We start from the raw sequence: 16,515 nt of genomic DNA on the forward strand, positions 1-16,515 counted from the left end.
CATATTCGTCGTACATCGTACAGTCATCACTCATACAACCCCCTCCCTCCCCTCCTTCGGTCGAAAAAAAGCTTTACACATACACGGGGGGTTCCAGGTGTCCCCAGAACAAAATAAAGTACACCTGAAAACATCTGGGCGACCACCTGGAACCCCCCCGCCGGCTGGCAAAAGAGACCGGCCTTGTCACGACGCGACCCGGCCCCTCATTCGTCCCCGGCCACGCCCTCCGCAACGCCCGCATCGTTGCGTCCATCCAGTTGCGCGTACGCCTTCTCGAGCTCCACGAGCAGGGCGCACTTCACCAGCTTCACCTCCATCCGAAGCTGGGATAGCAACTGGGCAGACTCGCTGACGCGAGCGTCCCGGCTGACGTAGTCGGAGTAGAGGGACCGAAGGTCCGTCCACGCCTGTAAGGGAGTTAGCTTTTTCATTGTTCCTTTCGTTGTGTGTATGTAGACCCGAGAATGGAACGAGAGAGAGGGGAGGGAATATAAGATAAGAGATAGGATATAACATACCGACAGCAAACTTCTCCGGCCGTCCAGGTCCGTCTCCTGGACCAGCCCCTCCTCGAGGGCCTGGAGGCACGCCTGCACTCGGCGTGGCTCCACGTCGCCGCCCTCAGTCACCATGCGCGTTGCCCCGGTGCGCGCCGCCGGTCCCTTGTAGTGGGGGTGGCCAATTCGTGGGATGAACGAACCGGACCGGACGGCGCGAATGCGGGGGCGTGAATCCCGCTCACCGGGGGAGCCAGTCGAGTAGGCCTGCGCAGTGGTTGATAGCTGAGGGAGTGAGGGCGCACGACGTTGGAGGCCCACGCCGAGGCGAGGCAGTGCCGCCGTCGAGGCAGAGGCGCGGATGGTCTGTGCGAGCTTATTCTTGGGCTCCTTGCGGCTGCTGCTTCCTCCGCTCCGCGAGGTCGTGCGAGTGCTGACAATCTCGAATGCTGGATCTCGCCGTTCGGTCCTGTTGCGCGAGAAGACGTGGCGCAGATTACTGACCAGACGCGCGCTGCGGCGCTCGCTGACTCGGGCGACATTGGTCTGGATGACTATTCCCTCGATCTCGGGGTGACGCGTGACGATGTCGTCGAATGTGACATTGCTACGCAGTGTAGGGATGCTTGCACTGGCCCCAAGAGTATTGGTCCTGCCGCCTGGCTCGGTATCGACAAAGTCGAGGAGGGGGTTGCGCGATGCGGTGCGTGAAGGGTGCTGAGTGGTCCCCACTTGACCTGCAGAAGCTGAAGTCGAAGAAAGATCTCCAGGTCCAGTCGGGCTGACACCTGGGTTGGCGGTAGGGGAGTTGATGAGCGTGGCCCCCGACGACGTCTGCGGCAGTTGTTGGGAGCTTGTTCGACCACGAGCCGACGGAGGTGAGCCATCACGGCGTGGGATCTTGCTCGGAGGACTTTGAGAAGCTCGAGGAACCTGCTTTCGCGGAATAGGCAGTCCATAGGGTAACTTAGGTCCAAAAGACTTGTCTCCGTGACTGGGAGTCCCAACTTGTGGTGAGCTTCGAGAAGATGTCACTGCAGACTGCCGATAAGTCGACGGCCCATGGAAGAGGTCTTCACTTTCAGAAATCTGGCCACCACGACTCTGACCGTCACTATCCTTCGGATATGATGGAAAAACTGCAAGGGGTCGTCGACGTGAAGCAATAGGGCTCTCTGGTGACTGGCTGTTTGGGTCTTCGTGCCAAGGATACACAGGACCCTGGGTCTCGGCAAAGGTTCGTCGGACTGGCATTCGAACAGGCGGCACACTGAATGGATCATCGCTCGAGGAAGACTGGCCACCATGACTGCGAGGCTCCATATCTGCGAGGAGAGAAGGATTCTCTACCAAAGGCTGACGCAGAGAAGATGGGAGCTCTGGAGACAGGTCACTGGATGGCATACCCTGAGTGTCTGGAGGATGCGAAGAAAACCCCAAAAATGCCCGACGCGATGGCCCAGCAATGACAGGTCCCAAAACAGGCCGACGCTCAATGATGTGCTGCGGAGTACGCCGAGCTGCTTGTCCCATTCCAATTCTAACGCCAGAGTACGAACGACCAGGGGAGATGTCATGCTGGGAATGAGTTTCGACATCATTGAAGCTTTGAGGGATGTTATGAAGGCTGTCTGCAGTGGACAAGCGCGGCTCGTCATCGGCATCGTACCCAGACTCTTGGCCAGTGCTTAGACTACCACCGTCTTCGGTCTCATTGGGCGGGCTGTCGGCCTGGATGACACGAGGATAATAGACCTTGCCCGATTGATACGCCACAGGCCGAGCATGAGTACGTCCAGTTTCATGGCCGAAGATGTAACGATCAGCCGAGCTGGAGATGCGCACTGTCGGACCCATGCGGATGGGAGCAGGACGTGAATCGCTATGGTCTGAGATAGAGTCCGTGGAGCCAGCAAGGACATCCAGGCTTTTCTCGGAGATAGTTGCCAGTTTGTCGTGATTGTCGCCGTCTTCATGCGACTGGCTCGAAGAGCTGGAGTGGCTGGAAGAACCACTGAGGAGTCTGATGCCTCCACTCTGCACACCTGGAGATTCGGTGGAAGAGGATTCCTGCGCCGTGGCGGAGTCCCGGCTGACACGAATGGGGATGGCACTCCGACGTAGAACAGGAGAAAGAGAGTTAGTGGGATCAGGAGATGAATCGCGAGATGGTTCCCAGGGCGCTCGCAGCATCTGGCTCAAGCCTGGCACACGTGGAATACGTGACAGCTCAGCGCCACGGCGAGAACTCGGCTGCAGGGTGGATGAAAGATGAGGAGTAGTTTCTACATTGTGTTAGCCTGAGTCCGCTCGAATGAAAGGAGCCGAGTCCTACCATGAACTCCAGGGGAGGTTGAAATGATACCTTGACCTTCGGTCATAGGGTTGTGGGGTTGGACAGACTCTGGGTAGGGTCAGTCTGAGTCTGCTCTTGAGAGAAGACTGGGAAGACATACCTTGTTCTTCAGTCTGATCCATGGTGAATGGAGATGCCGCAAGAGGATCCGGGAAGCGGAAGAGAACAGGTTCTGCCTGTGTGTTAACTCAGGCCCGCTACAGACGGAGAATTTGTAGTGCAGACACACCTTTTTCTTCGGTCTGCTCCGAAGGGGGATTGGTCGAAAGAGAGAAGCAGGAATAGATGGACGACGCGGATTCTACATCGCGTGAGTTTGTGTACGAGGGAGTTGGGTTGCTATGGATGCTTACCTGCTTCAGTCCACAGTAGAGCGTCGTCGTGTTGATCCTCAGGTGGGAAGTCCAAGTAGGTGGAAAGGTTGTTGAATTCGTCTGGTCCACGCGTTAACGAGCAGTTCCTGTCGTGTACGACAAAATGCATATCTAGACCGGGAGAAGAGGGTGTGTGATACGTACCTTGGCTGTCGGTAGACACACCCTCGATGCTATCGAGTGCCCTGAGCTGCTCACTCGTGAAACTCTGGAAACTCTGAGAACTGGCCGAGCCCAGGGTGCTGGTTGAGCTGCGAGCGGCGAGAGACGAGATTCCCAGAGGGAAGAAGGTGAAATGGCCTTCCAAGCTAGATTCGTCTGAGGTGAGGTAGGAGAAGGAGGAGGATGAGGAGGATGGGGAGGATGGGGATGGCGAGTGCAGGGAAGAAGAAGCAGGATTATTGGGAGAAGGAAGGTAAACAACAGAATCTTCTTCAGTCGTTGCCTGGCCAGGAGAACTGTCTCCCAGTTCATGCGCAGCCACGACGAGGTCATCGCGGCTGGGGTGCTCGGCGTGGGTGCCAGCCGCAGTGCTGAAAGACCAAGACCCGGACACGCTGCCCGAGCCCCCAATCACAGCAGACTGCCACTAGGGAGAGCGTGAGCATTATTCCCCTAAGTGTATGAGAGATCACTTACCATTCCCCTCCAAGCGCGGCCAAGTTGCAGCTTGTCTTTGATGCGGCCCGCCTATACAAGAACAGCATGGTCAGCTATCAATCTCTTTGTGCCATGGGAACTCACTCCCATGGCCGCATGTGAGCTTCATTCCAGCGATATATGAATGATAGCTGATGAATATTAGGCAGGGATGTGACTTACAAGCGATCGGCGCCGGCCTTGCGCCTTGCGGGTTTGGTTGGCCCGCCGAACCTGGCGTCGCTTCTGGTGTATACGCTCCCAGAAGTTGGTTGACTTCTTGCCAGCCGATGGCAACGGGCCACTCCACTTGCGGCGCAACTTGGGGGGCTCTGGGGTGGATGGGTCTCCTGCAGAATAACGATTCTTCAGTAGTTCCCCCCATTCATCCTCCGCCAGGAGGCGAGCAGGGAGCGAAGGAGGCAAGATATCTTGCTCCTTTCCTCTCAAGCCCGCCTCTGGGGACAGAGAGAAGAAGGTGCATGGAGGCGGGGGGTACTGGGCCTCACCACGTTCGGCAGTTGCCATGTCGTGCGGGCCCTGTGAAGTATCAACTACATGCCTGATGATTAACGGGAGCAACATACCTTTCCTTTTTTGAAAAAAGGGTCAAAGGCGGGTGCTGTTTGCTTTGGTGTGTAAAGGTTTGCGCAGAAAGGTGATAATTCCTGTGCAGTTTCTTTCATATCAGCCCTCTTTCCCCCAACCGAGAGATATCAGACTGGCCATCCAGCTCACAGGAGGGAAGCCTAGTGTGAGACCCGGTGGGACTTACGGGTTCAGAACGAAAGTGAACGTTTGGGTGGAAGTGGGAAACGAAGGGGACAGGGAAAGAAGGTTGTGTGTGCAAGCAAGAAGGTAAAGAGGTGAATGTCTATACGACAACAGAGGCCTTCCCGATCGGGTAAGCCGGTTGCCAGCCTAGGGCTCGCTTATCTCTCCATTACTCGGGCGGTGAGTACCAGAACGCAAACAATACAGACAGGTAGGACTCTCTGAACCGGAGTAAACCGGCTAGATGGACTGTTGGCTACTCCTACATTGTCCATTGGCGAGGGAAGTGCAGTCTCCTTGACCATGAGCAGATGCTTGGCTCTATCACGGTTTACCCCGTGGGCAGTAAGAGTCTACATCCGGAAGTATGAACTGAATACACTCCAGAAACTTGATATTGATATCCCTTTCTTTGCAGGATCCCTACAGAAGTTGGGGCTGATAGCAACCAAAAAAGTGATACAGGACCAAATGCTGATACTAACGAATTCCAAACCAAAGAAGTATTGTGAGATAGTTTTTAGCCTGGAATAATAAGATCTAGACAGAAGAGATTTCATATTATTTTGTCACATCTTCAGTGTTGGCGATATCAACCTTGGAACTCACCCCCGAAAGCAAAAACATGCCACTGAAGATACAATTTCCCCCCCCACAAACCCAAGCTTTGTACAACACAAGCCTTATTATTCGGTCCGCTTCTGGGAAGAACCGCCTTTCGTATCTGCACGCCCTCCTCTTTTCCTCTTTCCTGTGGCATGTCCATTCGAATCCTCCTGGACAAGTCCACCCGTGCCATCATCATGCCACTCGCTGATCTCCCACTCTATTGAAGTCGACTGGTCGTCACTAACTCCCATCCCGCGCTGCTGGCGCATGTGCCGACCCAGCCGGCTTCCGTCCACCATCTCCTCAAACCAAGGGATCCCACCCAGCGTACCGTGTCTGTAGCTCCGTGTAAGACCCGATGTTTGCCCAAAAGATGGCACAACCACAGAAGAAGATGGAGTTTGCGAAGCTGGCGGTGCAAGAGCAGTAGAAGAGCCCGTGGCAGCATTAGCTTCCTCTTCCTCCAGGTCCTCCGGCAAGAGATCAAGATCTTCGAGCACGTGCTGGTCCTCGCCATACAAACTGCCAACTGTCACAGACATGAAATTGGCTTCCGCCGCTGGCTCCTCCGTCCAGAGTGTCAAGGGCGTGCCGCAGAATCCGCAGAAGATGCGCTGGGACCGGGGCGCGTCGCGCGGTGTGAACGTACGCCGAATCGAGGCGTGTGTCTCATCCGGGAAGAGAGATCTGGTGTAGGACTGGTACCAGCCGAGAGGCACGCGGAGCCAGGCAGTCAAGGGTGTGCCGTGGAATCGGCCTGAGATGGATTAGCACGCCGGATACATTTGCACGCTTTTCCAGGTGGACTTACGATTGGCGCGACTACTGTCAAAATAGACCTGCGCGTGCTCAACCTCATCATTGGGGATTTCGATGCGATACTGGTTGCGACCGCATGAGCATGCTCCGCGCAAGTGGTCGTGAGTGGCCATGGCGGTGGCAAAGAGCCTGTGGCGCGCAAATGAGAAAGCTTTAATCAAATGAGATTTCTTGAGGGTCAGCAAGCGCGAGGGCTGTCAATTGAGACAAGAAACCCCGTTCTCGAGATCAGGCAATGCTGGAGAATTGAGAGAGAAGGGTGGTGAGGAGGTAGAAGAAGCAGCAATGCTGAATCCGTTCGATGACGTTGTGTTTGCCGCATCGGCTTATCGCCGCCTTATCTGCTTAGCCCTCAGGGAATGTTTATCCATACTGATCCTGGTGGACGACAGATCCAGTCAATCGTTCAGGCTCCTCTAACTAATTATACCGAGCCGCTCTTTCACTTGCTCTACCCCCTTCACACCTCGCAACTCCGGATATAAACGAAGCGCAACATCGAGTTGGGTCTTCGCAGCCGCGATATTCTCCTCTGTCCGCTCACAATGCATCTCGACAAACTTGCGGTGGATGCCTGTTGCATGGAATGCTGCTTGGAAAAAGAATCTCTTTCCAGAGTCTCGCAGCAACGTTGAGATCGTAAGAGGCAGTTTTTGTGAAATCTCTTTGTTCCTAACCGCAGTCTCAAGGAGACAACGGTCCTCGGCGAAGCGTTCCCCTTCTGTCACACCATCATTGTTCCATCCGGGAATATCGGCTATAAACCATGGATGATGTATAATGGCTGGTAATGGTGCCGTAGACATCCAGTCCCAGTCAACCACCCTATCGTTGAATTCATCTGTCAGGAAAATATCACGCCGAGCACTCTTAGATTGTCTTACCCTGTTAAATGAAAGTTTTCATCTCTCATGACATTAAGTGCATTTAGATCCCCATGTGCGAAACCAATCGCGGTGTACTTATCAAGACCAGCAGTATACTTCGGGATCATAGACCGTATAATCAGATAGTCAACAGGATCGCCCCACCGGGCTGTTCCATTGAGCGTTCTGCGGAGGCCGCGGTCGAGACTCTGCGTCAGCCAGACTGAGTATGAGGAGTTTTGTGCCAATGAAAGATCTGGAGGAGCCGGAAGGGTCCAGAGTTGCAATAAGAATCCTGCAAGGTCATCAAGAAAAGTTTCACGTTTGATGGCAGGAATTCCGTGATTCCAAATTGCTAGCGGCTCACCCCTGACCCATTCGGAATATAGGACAGGGTGGTCCTCTCGAAAGAAAATATTTGGAGTCATGAGTTCGGGGCGTTGCTGCTTGATGTATTGAAGATGTTTCAAAGCACGTATTTCATATTGCCAATTATCGGAATCGTGGCAAACTCGAGCAGCCCATTCGACTGAGTCTTCAAAGATGACTTTGTACACCGTGTGCGAATAGCCATGACGGGGAGCTACTTGGGCGAGTGAGCATGAAATGCCCTGACGAAGCCGACTGGCTTCAGAAAGCATATCGAGTGAACTTTCCATTCTGCGTTTCGAGAGAATGAAGATGACCCCGGTATTTAGAAAGGTGGTATGACTCATATCGTGAGTTGCGGTGTGCATAATTCCATCTGCTCCTTAGGAAATACTTTACACCTCAGCTCCTACTGTACATCGCCTCTTCACCAGCTGCCATTCTCGGCTGTGGATCTTCACTCATCGCTATCGCCCTTCGATCTCACACCCTCCAATCGGTGTTGTTCGTCAGCCAGGTCTTAACTCAAAAGCTACTTGATTTATAAAACACAGAAGCTCTAGAAAGTAGCCATTCCGGCATCCGTTGTCAACTAGTGTTGGTCACCGCCAAGCCCAGCCGCATCTCCGCACAGCCGATAAGCCTCCGTCTCCACTATCGCTTTTCCTTCCCAACAACTCTGCCATTCGTTAACCTCTGCGCATTCTCTCTTCTCTCGTCTCATGTCCGATCATTAGGGACCGGTGAGAGAAGAGCAACAACGTCCACTCCACGAAGTCTCCCATCCACCGCCCTCTCTCCACCCTCGCTGCCCCCTCTCACACCCACCCCAGCCAGGCGCACCTCGGACCAGACCCCATACCCCAGACGCAAGCATGGACGCAAGCATGAACGACCGCGACGACCGGTCGTCATCCACCCCGACCGGCACATCGAAGCAGGGGTCCGCGGCCGACAAGGAGAAGCCGCGTCTGACAGATAAAGAGAAGAAGAGTAACCACATCGCGTCGGAGCAGAAGCGCCGCGCTGCCATTCGGGAAGGCTTTGATCGGTTAACGGAGTTGGTACCCGGACTCGAGGGTCAAGGTCGGAGTGAGAGCATTGTCCTGCAGAAGACGGTGGATTTCATGCATCTGAAGCTCCAGGAACGGCGCGATCTCATTGCCGAGATTGAGAGTAAAGGCGGGCTGGTGGATGATTCTTTTCGCCCGTCCTAACTCTCTGATCTGATCATCTTGAGCGTCTTTTCGATTTTCTTCCTCTCTCTCTCTCTCTCTCTCTCTATTGCGGTGCGGTGCGGTGTGCCCTCGGGTGCCAAGGTTCGGACGCCACATCCCAACCACACGAACCTACGCCTTTTCGAGATGCATCTCGCCTCCTGATCTATCCGACGATTTCGGATTGGACTGCCAATGATCCTATTCTTCCCGTCTCGCTCGCTTGGTGGATATCCTGCTCGTCTCTACGCATCTTCCTCCCCACCACCCGATCCAATTACTGGATAATTGGTCTTTTTTCATTGTTGATCTCTGTGTCTTTCTGTTCCCCTGTACATTTTTATTTATTTCTGATTTATTTCTGGGCTGGATCTCGTCTTATCATGCCAGAATATACGTGGATACGGGCTGTTGCTGCGAAGCAGCCATGGCGTTTGTACTGGCCAACTGCTCCATGAATTGACTATTTTTTCGTCTTCGTCCTTCTGCTTCCATTCATTCAGGGGTAAGCGAAGTAACTATGGCAGACGAGAAGCTGAACCATACTTCCAGCCCGTCACATGATAGGGGAACTCACCGCTCCCATTCTGCCTAAAGAGTCAGACCATTTGGCGGTGGTCGTTCAACCGTTGTTCCTTCTCGCCTTGGATCTTGACTGGCTGGTTCAATTCTTCCACCCTCGTTGCATTCAGTCTAACAACGCCTGCATAAAACTCTTGGGATGCGATAGCCAGAAAAAAGTCAATTCCCCCGCACCAAAAGGACACCAACCACCAAGCTCTCTATCAAAAAGAAGCAAATAGCCCACCACACACCATGACAGACTCCAAACAAGCCCTGCTCTCAGACATTGAGTCCGACTCCGACACACCCCCCTCCCCTCCGCCCGCCTACAATAATTCCTTACCCGTCAAAACAACCCCATCCGGGCCCGGAGCAGGCAAACCAACACTCCCACGCCCACCGCCGCTCCTCCTTCCCATCCTCAATACCCTGCGCACTCAGCGCGTGATCCTCGCCTCTTCCTCCCCCCGCCGGCGGCAAATAATGGGCTATTTAGGCCTCCCAAACCTAGAAATCATCCCCTCAAACGCAGAAGAGAACCTGCCCAAATCGCTATCTCCATTCGAATACGTGCTCGGTACAGCGACCAAAAAGGCGCGCGCCGTGTACGCGCAGGAGCTGGATAACGAGGAAAAGGGCGAGCCGGCGCTCATCCTCGCCGCGGACACGGTCGTCGTTGACCCCACCTCGGGCCGCATCCTGGAAAAGCCGCGCTCCGAGGCTCAGCATGTCGCCATGCTCAAGGCGCTGCGCGATGTCAAGGTTCATAAAGTCTACACAGCGCTCGTGGCTATGTCCCCGCTGGCTAGCGCGAGAGACCCTGGGTACGTGATTGAGAGCACTGTTGAGGAGACCGCTGTGCGCTTTGGGGACGACGTGACAGATGAGTTGATTCTGGCGTATGTGCGTACTCGAGAGGGTGCGGATAAGGCCGGTGGTTATGGGTTGCAAGGGCTGGGGAGTATTCTCGTTGAAAAGGTGGAGGGAAGCTATGATAATGTTATTGGGATGCCGCTCAAGGCGACGCTGAAGCTGATTGAGACCGTCATGGCCAGGGCGGATGATGATGAGCGCTTGCCGGATGATCCGGTTTTGATGGGGGATAGTGAGGATGAGGAGGAGTGATTATTGGGCGTTGATACCACGTATATAGAGGCCTATGAGTATGCATTTTATGTATTGATGCGAATGATATATGTACCTATTCTCATTGGAATCCTACTTGTAGAAAGAAAGAAAAGGAGAGCTCTCGTACAATGTTAATTCCTTTTCTACAGCTTAACACGAGCCCTGACTTCAGCACCGACATTCGTCATGCTCACAGACAAAAGAGATCAATCAACGGCATATACATAGGCGCAACGCCTGGAAACGGGGACCAAGACATAAGAGATAGTAGAAAACAACACGACACACACAACCCCAGATCTATGCAGTCCACAGCCGCCGCAGGCCCTCCGTAAGACCGACATCGTTGGTCTCAAACTCGTACAGACCGACAGCGGTGGTGAGGGTGAAGGCGCGCAGGAGCCAGTTGAGGAACGTCCGGGTCTTGGGCACGCGTGCAGCGGGGAAGTAGTCGATGATCGAGGCCTGGAAGCCGACGTGCGAGTGTGCGACGATGAGCGAGCACAGCACCGCGTCCATGACGGGGTTGAACGAGCCGGCTGCGAAGGGGGCGATGGTCACGGGGACGAGGCCGAGGCAGACGAGTCTGGGATTAGACTTGGATTAGTCTTTTCACCAATTGATGGCTATGGTTTTTGGGGAACAACACACCTCTCGAAAGACCAGTGGTAGCTACCCTCCGAGGGATGCGTCTCGGGCAAGGGAGCAGGGTCGTTCACTAGAGGGCAGGTATGTCAGCGTCGAACGCGATAGCGACCGGTGGAGAGCCCCGGAGGTCCGCGGCTGTATCGGAGGAACAATAACAGCGGTTCTCAAGAATCGGAGTCCATAGGGCATGAGGAGGGTGTCGAATGGCTGCGTAAACGCGGCGCGGCGGGGGGTTGGTGCGAAGACGTACTGGTTCCCTGGATGGTTTCTGGTCGGAGAGAAAGATTGTTAGCCTGCACATCAAAAATCCCATGGAACCCTCCAATTCTCCCTCTCTTCCAAATATCCTCCATCGAAATGAACGAGTGTCACTTACGAGGCTGCGGAGGCAGGATCTGCTTCCGGGCCGACGCATGGAAAGCGACGAGCTGCGACACGCCGACATTCTTCGACAGGAGCGACGACCGGGGGGTCGCCAGGGACTGCCGGAGCAGGGGAGACGAGCGCACAATCGAGGCCATGGTGATGGGACGAAGAGGTGCTGTGCGATAGTGAAGAGGTGAAGTTGAGGGAGAACCTCGGGATGGAGCATCGGCATCGGAATAGCGGATGACATATCCCGTCATGTGATTGGCTGGGCGGATGGCCGCAGCCGAATTTGGCCGAAAATGGAGCTGTGTGTATAGGACAGGGATTACGCATTATTTACGCATTGTGTTGAAGAATTGTGTAGAGTGAACAGTAGAACAGTAGAAATTAAATATCGGCTATGCTTCGTTGATTCGACTTTGTCAAAACACTAACATGGGTTATCCTGTAGGAGGACATCCCCCCATAGGTATCGGTCACACGGATCCTTTAAACCACACCACAGAAGCCCGCTGAGCCGATAGCATTGCTCCCTCCGGCACTATCCACTGCGTTATAGCAGATGTTGGTGTTGACTGCAGGTTGACATGATGTCGTACCGCCTGCACATGCGTCTTGGCTGTAAGTGGTAATCTGTTGGACCTCACCGCCAGCTGTAGTGATCATATAAGACTGGAATCCCGGCACACCAGTAGCACAGCTACTATCCCAGACGTTACGCGATCCGACGGATGTTACGCAGTCCAAATCACTGAACATCTCAAGAATTGCGCCGTTCGTAAGAGCGAATGCTCCCATCATAGCGAGGGTTGTTTTCACAAACATCATTCTAGAATAAGTATACTAGTTAGCTTATATTGCTTTAGAACAGGTAATAGATTAATAGAGGGCCATATACTTGACAATGCTGGTGTTAAATACGGCTCTAAAAGGTTGTCAGGAACTGGAGGAGCTGACAGTATCTGGAAAATCAAAATATGACACCATCATCGAGGGAGCTGCTCGCTTTTTAAGTCGAGTAAATTACTAGCTACATTTGTCAAACAGAAATATTCAAAGGATCAGAAAGACGTAGCTAGGAGGGGCCACCCACAGAGCTGATTGATACGCTTTGAAGGATTTTTAGTGTAGAATTTCTAAATCATAGTGGAAAATATCGTCTTGAGTTTTTCTGATTCGACATAGTTTAGTCCTTCATAATTCACGCACATGTTACAATTGCAACTACATCCCTAGGTAGTTATGCTATGCTCAAGCTCTTACATGCACGAGTTTCATATACATCCAGCGTGTTTGGGATTTGAATTGTCTCTTTCAATCACGTCAACTAGTGTAGCCAAGAAAGATGGCTACGCATAGATGATGCGCAGTAGAAAGGGGCCACAACAAAGCAATATTTAACCAACTAATTGTAGTTACGCTAGCTGCCTATAGCTTACAAAATGTCCCCAAGACTTACTAACGTAGTTGACGTTGCGGGCCAAATATAACCACGTGCAGGCTCTGACACAGCACACTGGAAAAGCCACCAGACACAATGACCCCAGCAACAGGAAGGCAAGCTGCGCCCTATAGCCCCAGATAGGTCTAAAAATGTGATTTGAGCTATACTTGACGCAGATCACCGACTGGCACTTTGTATATCAATACTTTTTTCTAGGGCATACAATGAGAATACAGCACCCCCTGAGGATATCGGGAGCGTACTTTGATGACAACCGGGCCAATTGTGCGCATTTTCATGCTATCATCAATTAATAGAGCTGGATTCTACAGAGCAATCACCCATCAGTCGAGATATCCCACATTTTCCAACCAAGAAGAGAATTTTGTTGTGAGAAACCTAGATTATATTTGCCGTCAGGGTCTAGCGATAGAAAACCATTGGCGTTGGAAAAATATCACCGAATGAGGTGGTTTTAGTGATAGTCAGTCTGATCACGCTTTCTCAAGTTTGCGCCCCAGTCTCATCCTGCGTGCGTGATGATCCCAACTGCGATTGGGGCCAACATTGAATAAGCTCCAATGCACTATCGAGCAAGCTACACGTGCTGTTAAATTAGACTCAGCCCGCGGTCCGCCAAGGGGGTCACTACGTATATTGAAAATTCAGAGCCAACTGAAGCCCAACTTGATAGTCAACTAGCCGTACTACGTATAATTGTCTATTTTGCCTAATGACGGCTAATTTATCTTGCTTAAGAAGGGCGCCGTCTTCCTCGATGATCATATAACGTCCTTAAATTTTGTCAAAATGCCTTACCTGTTACACTTGTCCAAAGAGCATCTGTCTGGATCTTTTTCCACTTCATTTCCTTCCAGACAGAGGAGGAAATAATACTAACAGCTTAGGTACTCGATGTAACTTCGCTCGATTGGGCTGCTACATTGGCTTCCAGAAGAATAACCGAGCTGCAGGTGTGAGATGGCATTTAGTATGGTTGGTCAGAGTTTTAGAATGTGCACAAGTACCCTAAGGTCCTAGTTGAAAGTGGTTATCAACATACTCATCCAATCTTGATTTCAAGTACCGAGCAAAAGTAGCCTGCCACTGAAGTCTTGCAGTCTTGATCGTTAATGCCAGAAATCATCAGCCTAAATAGCTGCAAACACCCATAGTGACCCCTCACGTTAAATTGTTTTCCGACGACCCGTGTGCGAGCTAAAGTCTTGGTTCGAATGCGGGGAAGTTAAAAGCAAGAGACAGCCAATGTCGGACTGGCATTTTGCCTAAATACATCTATTATATATTCCTGTTTTTACGAATGATTGTGGACTTCTGAATTCAGTGCGGTTAGATCTTCTTAGTATTCAAGCTTGCGCTTCGGAAAAATTGTACATCTTTCGGAAATGCAGTCTCTACTATCTCCGTTCTTTATATTGGTGACGGTTCTTCAGTACGGAGCAGTAGCAATTCCAGCTGAAGGTCGAATTGGCCCAGAGGAGCCGACGATCTCGTTCACGTATACGTCAATGCCTCCCAACCGATATGCAACTCCCTTAAATTCACCGCTGTCAATTCCTACACCTTATGGCCCTCCCTTCACCCGGGCGTCTCACCTTTTGGATCCTCTAATCACGTATACCACCTACTCTTTGAATCCAAAGGCGACCAAGACACACGATGGAAAATATGGACAAAGTGCTTATGCGGCAATGTGGGAAAGTGCAAGCCTCACCTATGCTGACCACCCGCCTTTTACAACAACAGCCTCACCCACGCCAGTATCAACTGATGAACTGGTCTTTCCTCCAGTGTTGCCAGTCAAGCCAATAGATGCAGACAAGGTGACCAATGTAAAGCTTCCAGCAGACTTTGTTTGGGGGGTGGCGAGTAGTGCATGGCAAATCGAAGGAGGTCTAAAGTTGGAAGGCCGAGGCCCATCAGTCATGGATAGCATTGGGGCTTTGCCGTCATCTGCCAATGACTCGAACGTCGATGCGATGTTCTATTACTTGTATAAGCAAGACATCAGACGGTTATCGGCCCTTGGCATTCCATATCTGTGCTTCTCTATCCCCTGGTCGCGCGTGGTTCCCTTTGGTGTCGCCGGATCTCCGATCAATACACAAGCCCTTGACCACTATGAGGATCTGATTGACGAAGCGATTGCAAATGGGATCTCACCTATTATCACTATCCTCCATTACGACCTGCCAATCTCCGTTTCTTACAGTGATCCAAGGTTCAGCGAGCATTACCTGTACTATGCCAAGCAGTTGATGACCCGGTATGGTGACAGGGTTCCTTATTGGGTTTCTGTGAACGAGCCGAATCTCCAACCCGTCAACAATGCTCTGACGAACATAATGGAGGCGCACGCGAACCTCTATGATTGGTACAAGCATGAACTCGGCGGCAAGGGGCAGATCACTATGAAATTTGCCAACAACTTGGCCATCCCCCTAAATACCAATAATCCAGCCGATGTTGTCGCTGCCGAGCGATACCAGGACTTCAGCCTCGGAATTATGAGCAACCCCATGTTCCTCGGCAAACAGATCCCCCCGAGCGTGCTGAAAACTACCCGAATACCGATCAGCCCGCTGACAGAGACTCAATTGAAGCTCATTCATGGAAAAATCGACTTCTTCAGCTTTGACCCGTACAGCGCACAGTACGTGACTTCGCCCCCGGGCGGAATTGAGGCTTGTGCAAGTAATCAGTCGGATCCTCTGTGGCCAGCCTGTGTTGTTACCACGAATGATGCCGCTAACGGCTGGCTTATTGGTGATGCCAGTTCCGTGACGTACAGCTTCATCGCGCCGGAGCATGTTCGGGCCCAAATGAACTATGTCTGGGACACTTTCCGGCCAGCTGGTGTTCTAATTGCTGAGTACGGATTCCCCGCCATTGGTGATACTTTGAGGGCATTGGATGCACAGCGTTACGATCTGGAGCGAAGTGTCTATTATCAAGCGTTTTTAACCGAAGTTCTACGGGCAGTTCACGAGGATGGCGTTAATATTATTGGGACATTGGCATGGAGCTTCATCGAGACCAACGAGTTCGGAACCTTTGACAGCCACTATGGGTTGCAGACCGTCAACCACACCACATTCGCAAGAACTTACAAGAGAAGTGCGTTTGATTACGTTGATTTCTTCCATGGCCATGTTGAGAGACATTGAATGTTTTGAAGGTGTGGTTGCTCAGTGAATGGGCATTGCGATTTCCCTGTTTCTGCTGGTGATAATGAGCTTCCTCCTTTAAGATCTCTCTCTCTCAAAATCGATCGTTCTCTGCTAGCCCCAAATCCTCTCTCTTAACAAAACTATTAAACGCATACCCCAGAAATTCCATCCACACAAATTACGAAGATCACGGTGGACAACGTGGGACCGGTGGATTTGTGCTGTTACCGGCAAAGGAAGGGCAACACTTCACTGTGTCGCTTGCGCAAGGGTGACAGTCATGTCTGTGAAAAATCAGGTCAATTTCCTGTATGTTACAGCAGTATCCATTGGACATGATTTACATCACTGCGTTACATCTCCAAGCATGACCACCCTATCTACATTAAGTTATAGTTTTGAATTTAGTCTATCTGCCCCCGCACGCGATCCTCCTTTGCCATCTGCCCCCTCAAAACTGGTTCAACTTTCCGGAATCCCGGCAGCGTCTTTTCCTTAATCCTAGCACACTATATATGGGGGCTTGAGCGTTTTGTCAGCCAGCCGAACTCTCAAAAACAAGCTCAGCCCTTCCAGGAACGGAAAGTGTTCTTGAAACATAAAATGACCGAGATGAGATCTTTATGGAAGCAGGAGAATGAGGGGAAA

The 16,515-nt window shown here is 52.0% G+C and overlaps 6 protein-coding genes across 6 annotated transcripts; 3 read left to right on the top strand and 3 right to left on the bottom strand.

Annotated features, from left to right (window-relative positions):
- Positions 1 to 206: 206 nt before the first annotated feature.
- On the bottom strand, positions 207 to 4,397 carry PFLUO_LOCUS1107 (uncharacterized protein; the record flags this gene model as incomplete). The annotated part of the gene is made up of 9 exons (XM_073778115.1): positions 207 to 410; positions 522 to 2,785; positions 2,836 to 2,904; positions 2,957 to 3,028; positions 3,086 to 3,157; positions 3,210 to 3,290; positions 3,375 to 3,819; positions 3,870 to 3,920; positions 4,053 to 4,397. The coding sequence occupies 9 exons, from the start codon at positions 4,395 to 4,397 to the stop codon at positions 207 to 209; spliced, it is 3,603 nt and encodes a 1,200-aa protein (XP_073635201.1).
- Positions 4,398 to 5,329: 932 nt separating this feature from the next.
- On the bottom strand, positions 5,330 to 6,184 carry PFLUO_LOCUS1108 (uncharacterized protein; the record flags this gene model as incomplete). The annotated part of the gene is made up of 2 exons (XM_073778116.1): positions 5,330 to 6,009; positions 6,064 to 6,184. 2 exons carry the CDS (start codon positions 6,182 to 6,184, stop codon positions 5,330 to 5,332), a joined length of 801 nt encoding a protein of 266 aa, XP_073635202.1.
- A 1,997-nt stretch (positions 6,185 to 8,181) lies between these two features.
- On the top strand, positions 8,182 to 8,523 carry PFLUO_LOCUS1109 (Transcription factor; the record flags this gene model as incomplete). Its single annotated transcript, XM_073778117.1, has 1 exon — positions 8,182 to 8,523. The coding sequence occupies one exon, from the start codon at positions 8,182 to 8,184 to the stop codon at positions 8,521 to 8,523; it is 342 nt and encodes a 113-aa protein (XP_073635203.1).
- An 816-nt stretch (positions 8,524 to 9,339) lies between these two features.
- PFLUO_LOCUS1110 (uncharacterized protein) lies at positions 9,340 to 10,212 on the top strand (the record flags this gene model as incomplete). Its single annotated transcript, XM_073778118.1, has 1 exon — positions 9,340 to 10,212. The coding sequence occupies one exon, from the start codon at positions 9,340 to 9,342 to the stop codon at positions 10,210 to 10,212; it is 873 nt and encodes a 290-aa protein (XP_073635204.1).
- Positions 10,213 to 10,515: 303 nt separating this feature from the next.
- On the bottom strand, positions 10,516 to 11,384 carry PFLUO_LOCUS1111 (Sdh4; the record flags this gene model as incomplete). The annotated part of the gene is made up of 3 exons (XM_073778119.1): positions 10,516 to 10,801; positions 10,867 to 10,933; positions 11,240 to 11,384. 3 exons carry the CDS (start codon positions 11,382 to 11,384, stop codon positions 10,516 to 10,518), a joined length of 498 nt encoding a protein of 165 aa, XP_073635205.1.
- Positions 11,385 to 14,622: 3,238 nt separating this feature from the next.
- PFLUO_LOCUS1112 (uncharacterized protein) lies at positions 14,623 to 15,864 on the top strand (the record flags this gene model as incomplete). The annotated part of the gene is made up of 1 exon (XM_073778120.1): positions 14,623 to 15,864. The coding sequence occupies one exon, from the start codon at positions 14,623 to 14,625 to the stop codon at positions 15,862 to 15,864; it is 1,242 nt and encodes a 413-aa protein (XP_073635206.1).
- Between the last annotated feature and the right edge of the window lie 651 nt (positions 15,865 to 16,515).

The sequence above is a fragment of the Penicillium psychrofluorescens genome (genome assembly GCF_964197705.1).
Source record: "Penicillium psychrofluorescens genome assembly, chromosome: 1".
NCBI classification, from domain to species: Eukaryota; Fungi; Ascomycota; class Eurotiomycetes; order Eurotiales; family Aspergillaceae; genus Penicillium; species Penicillium psychrofluorescens.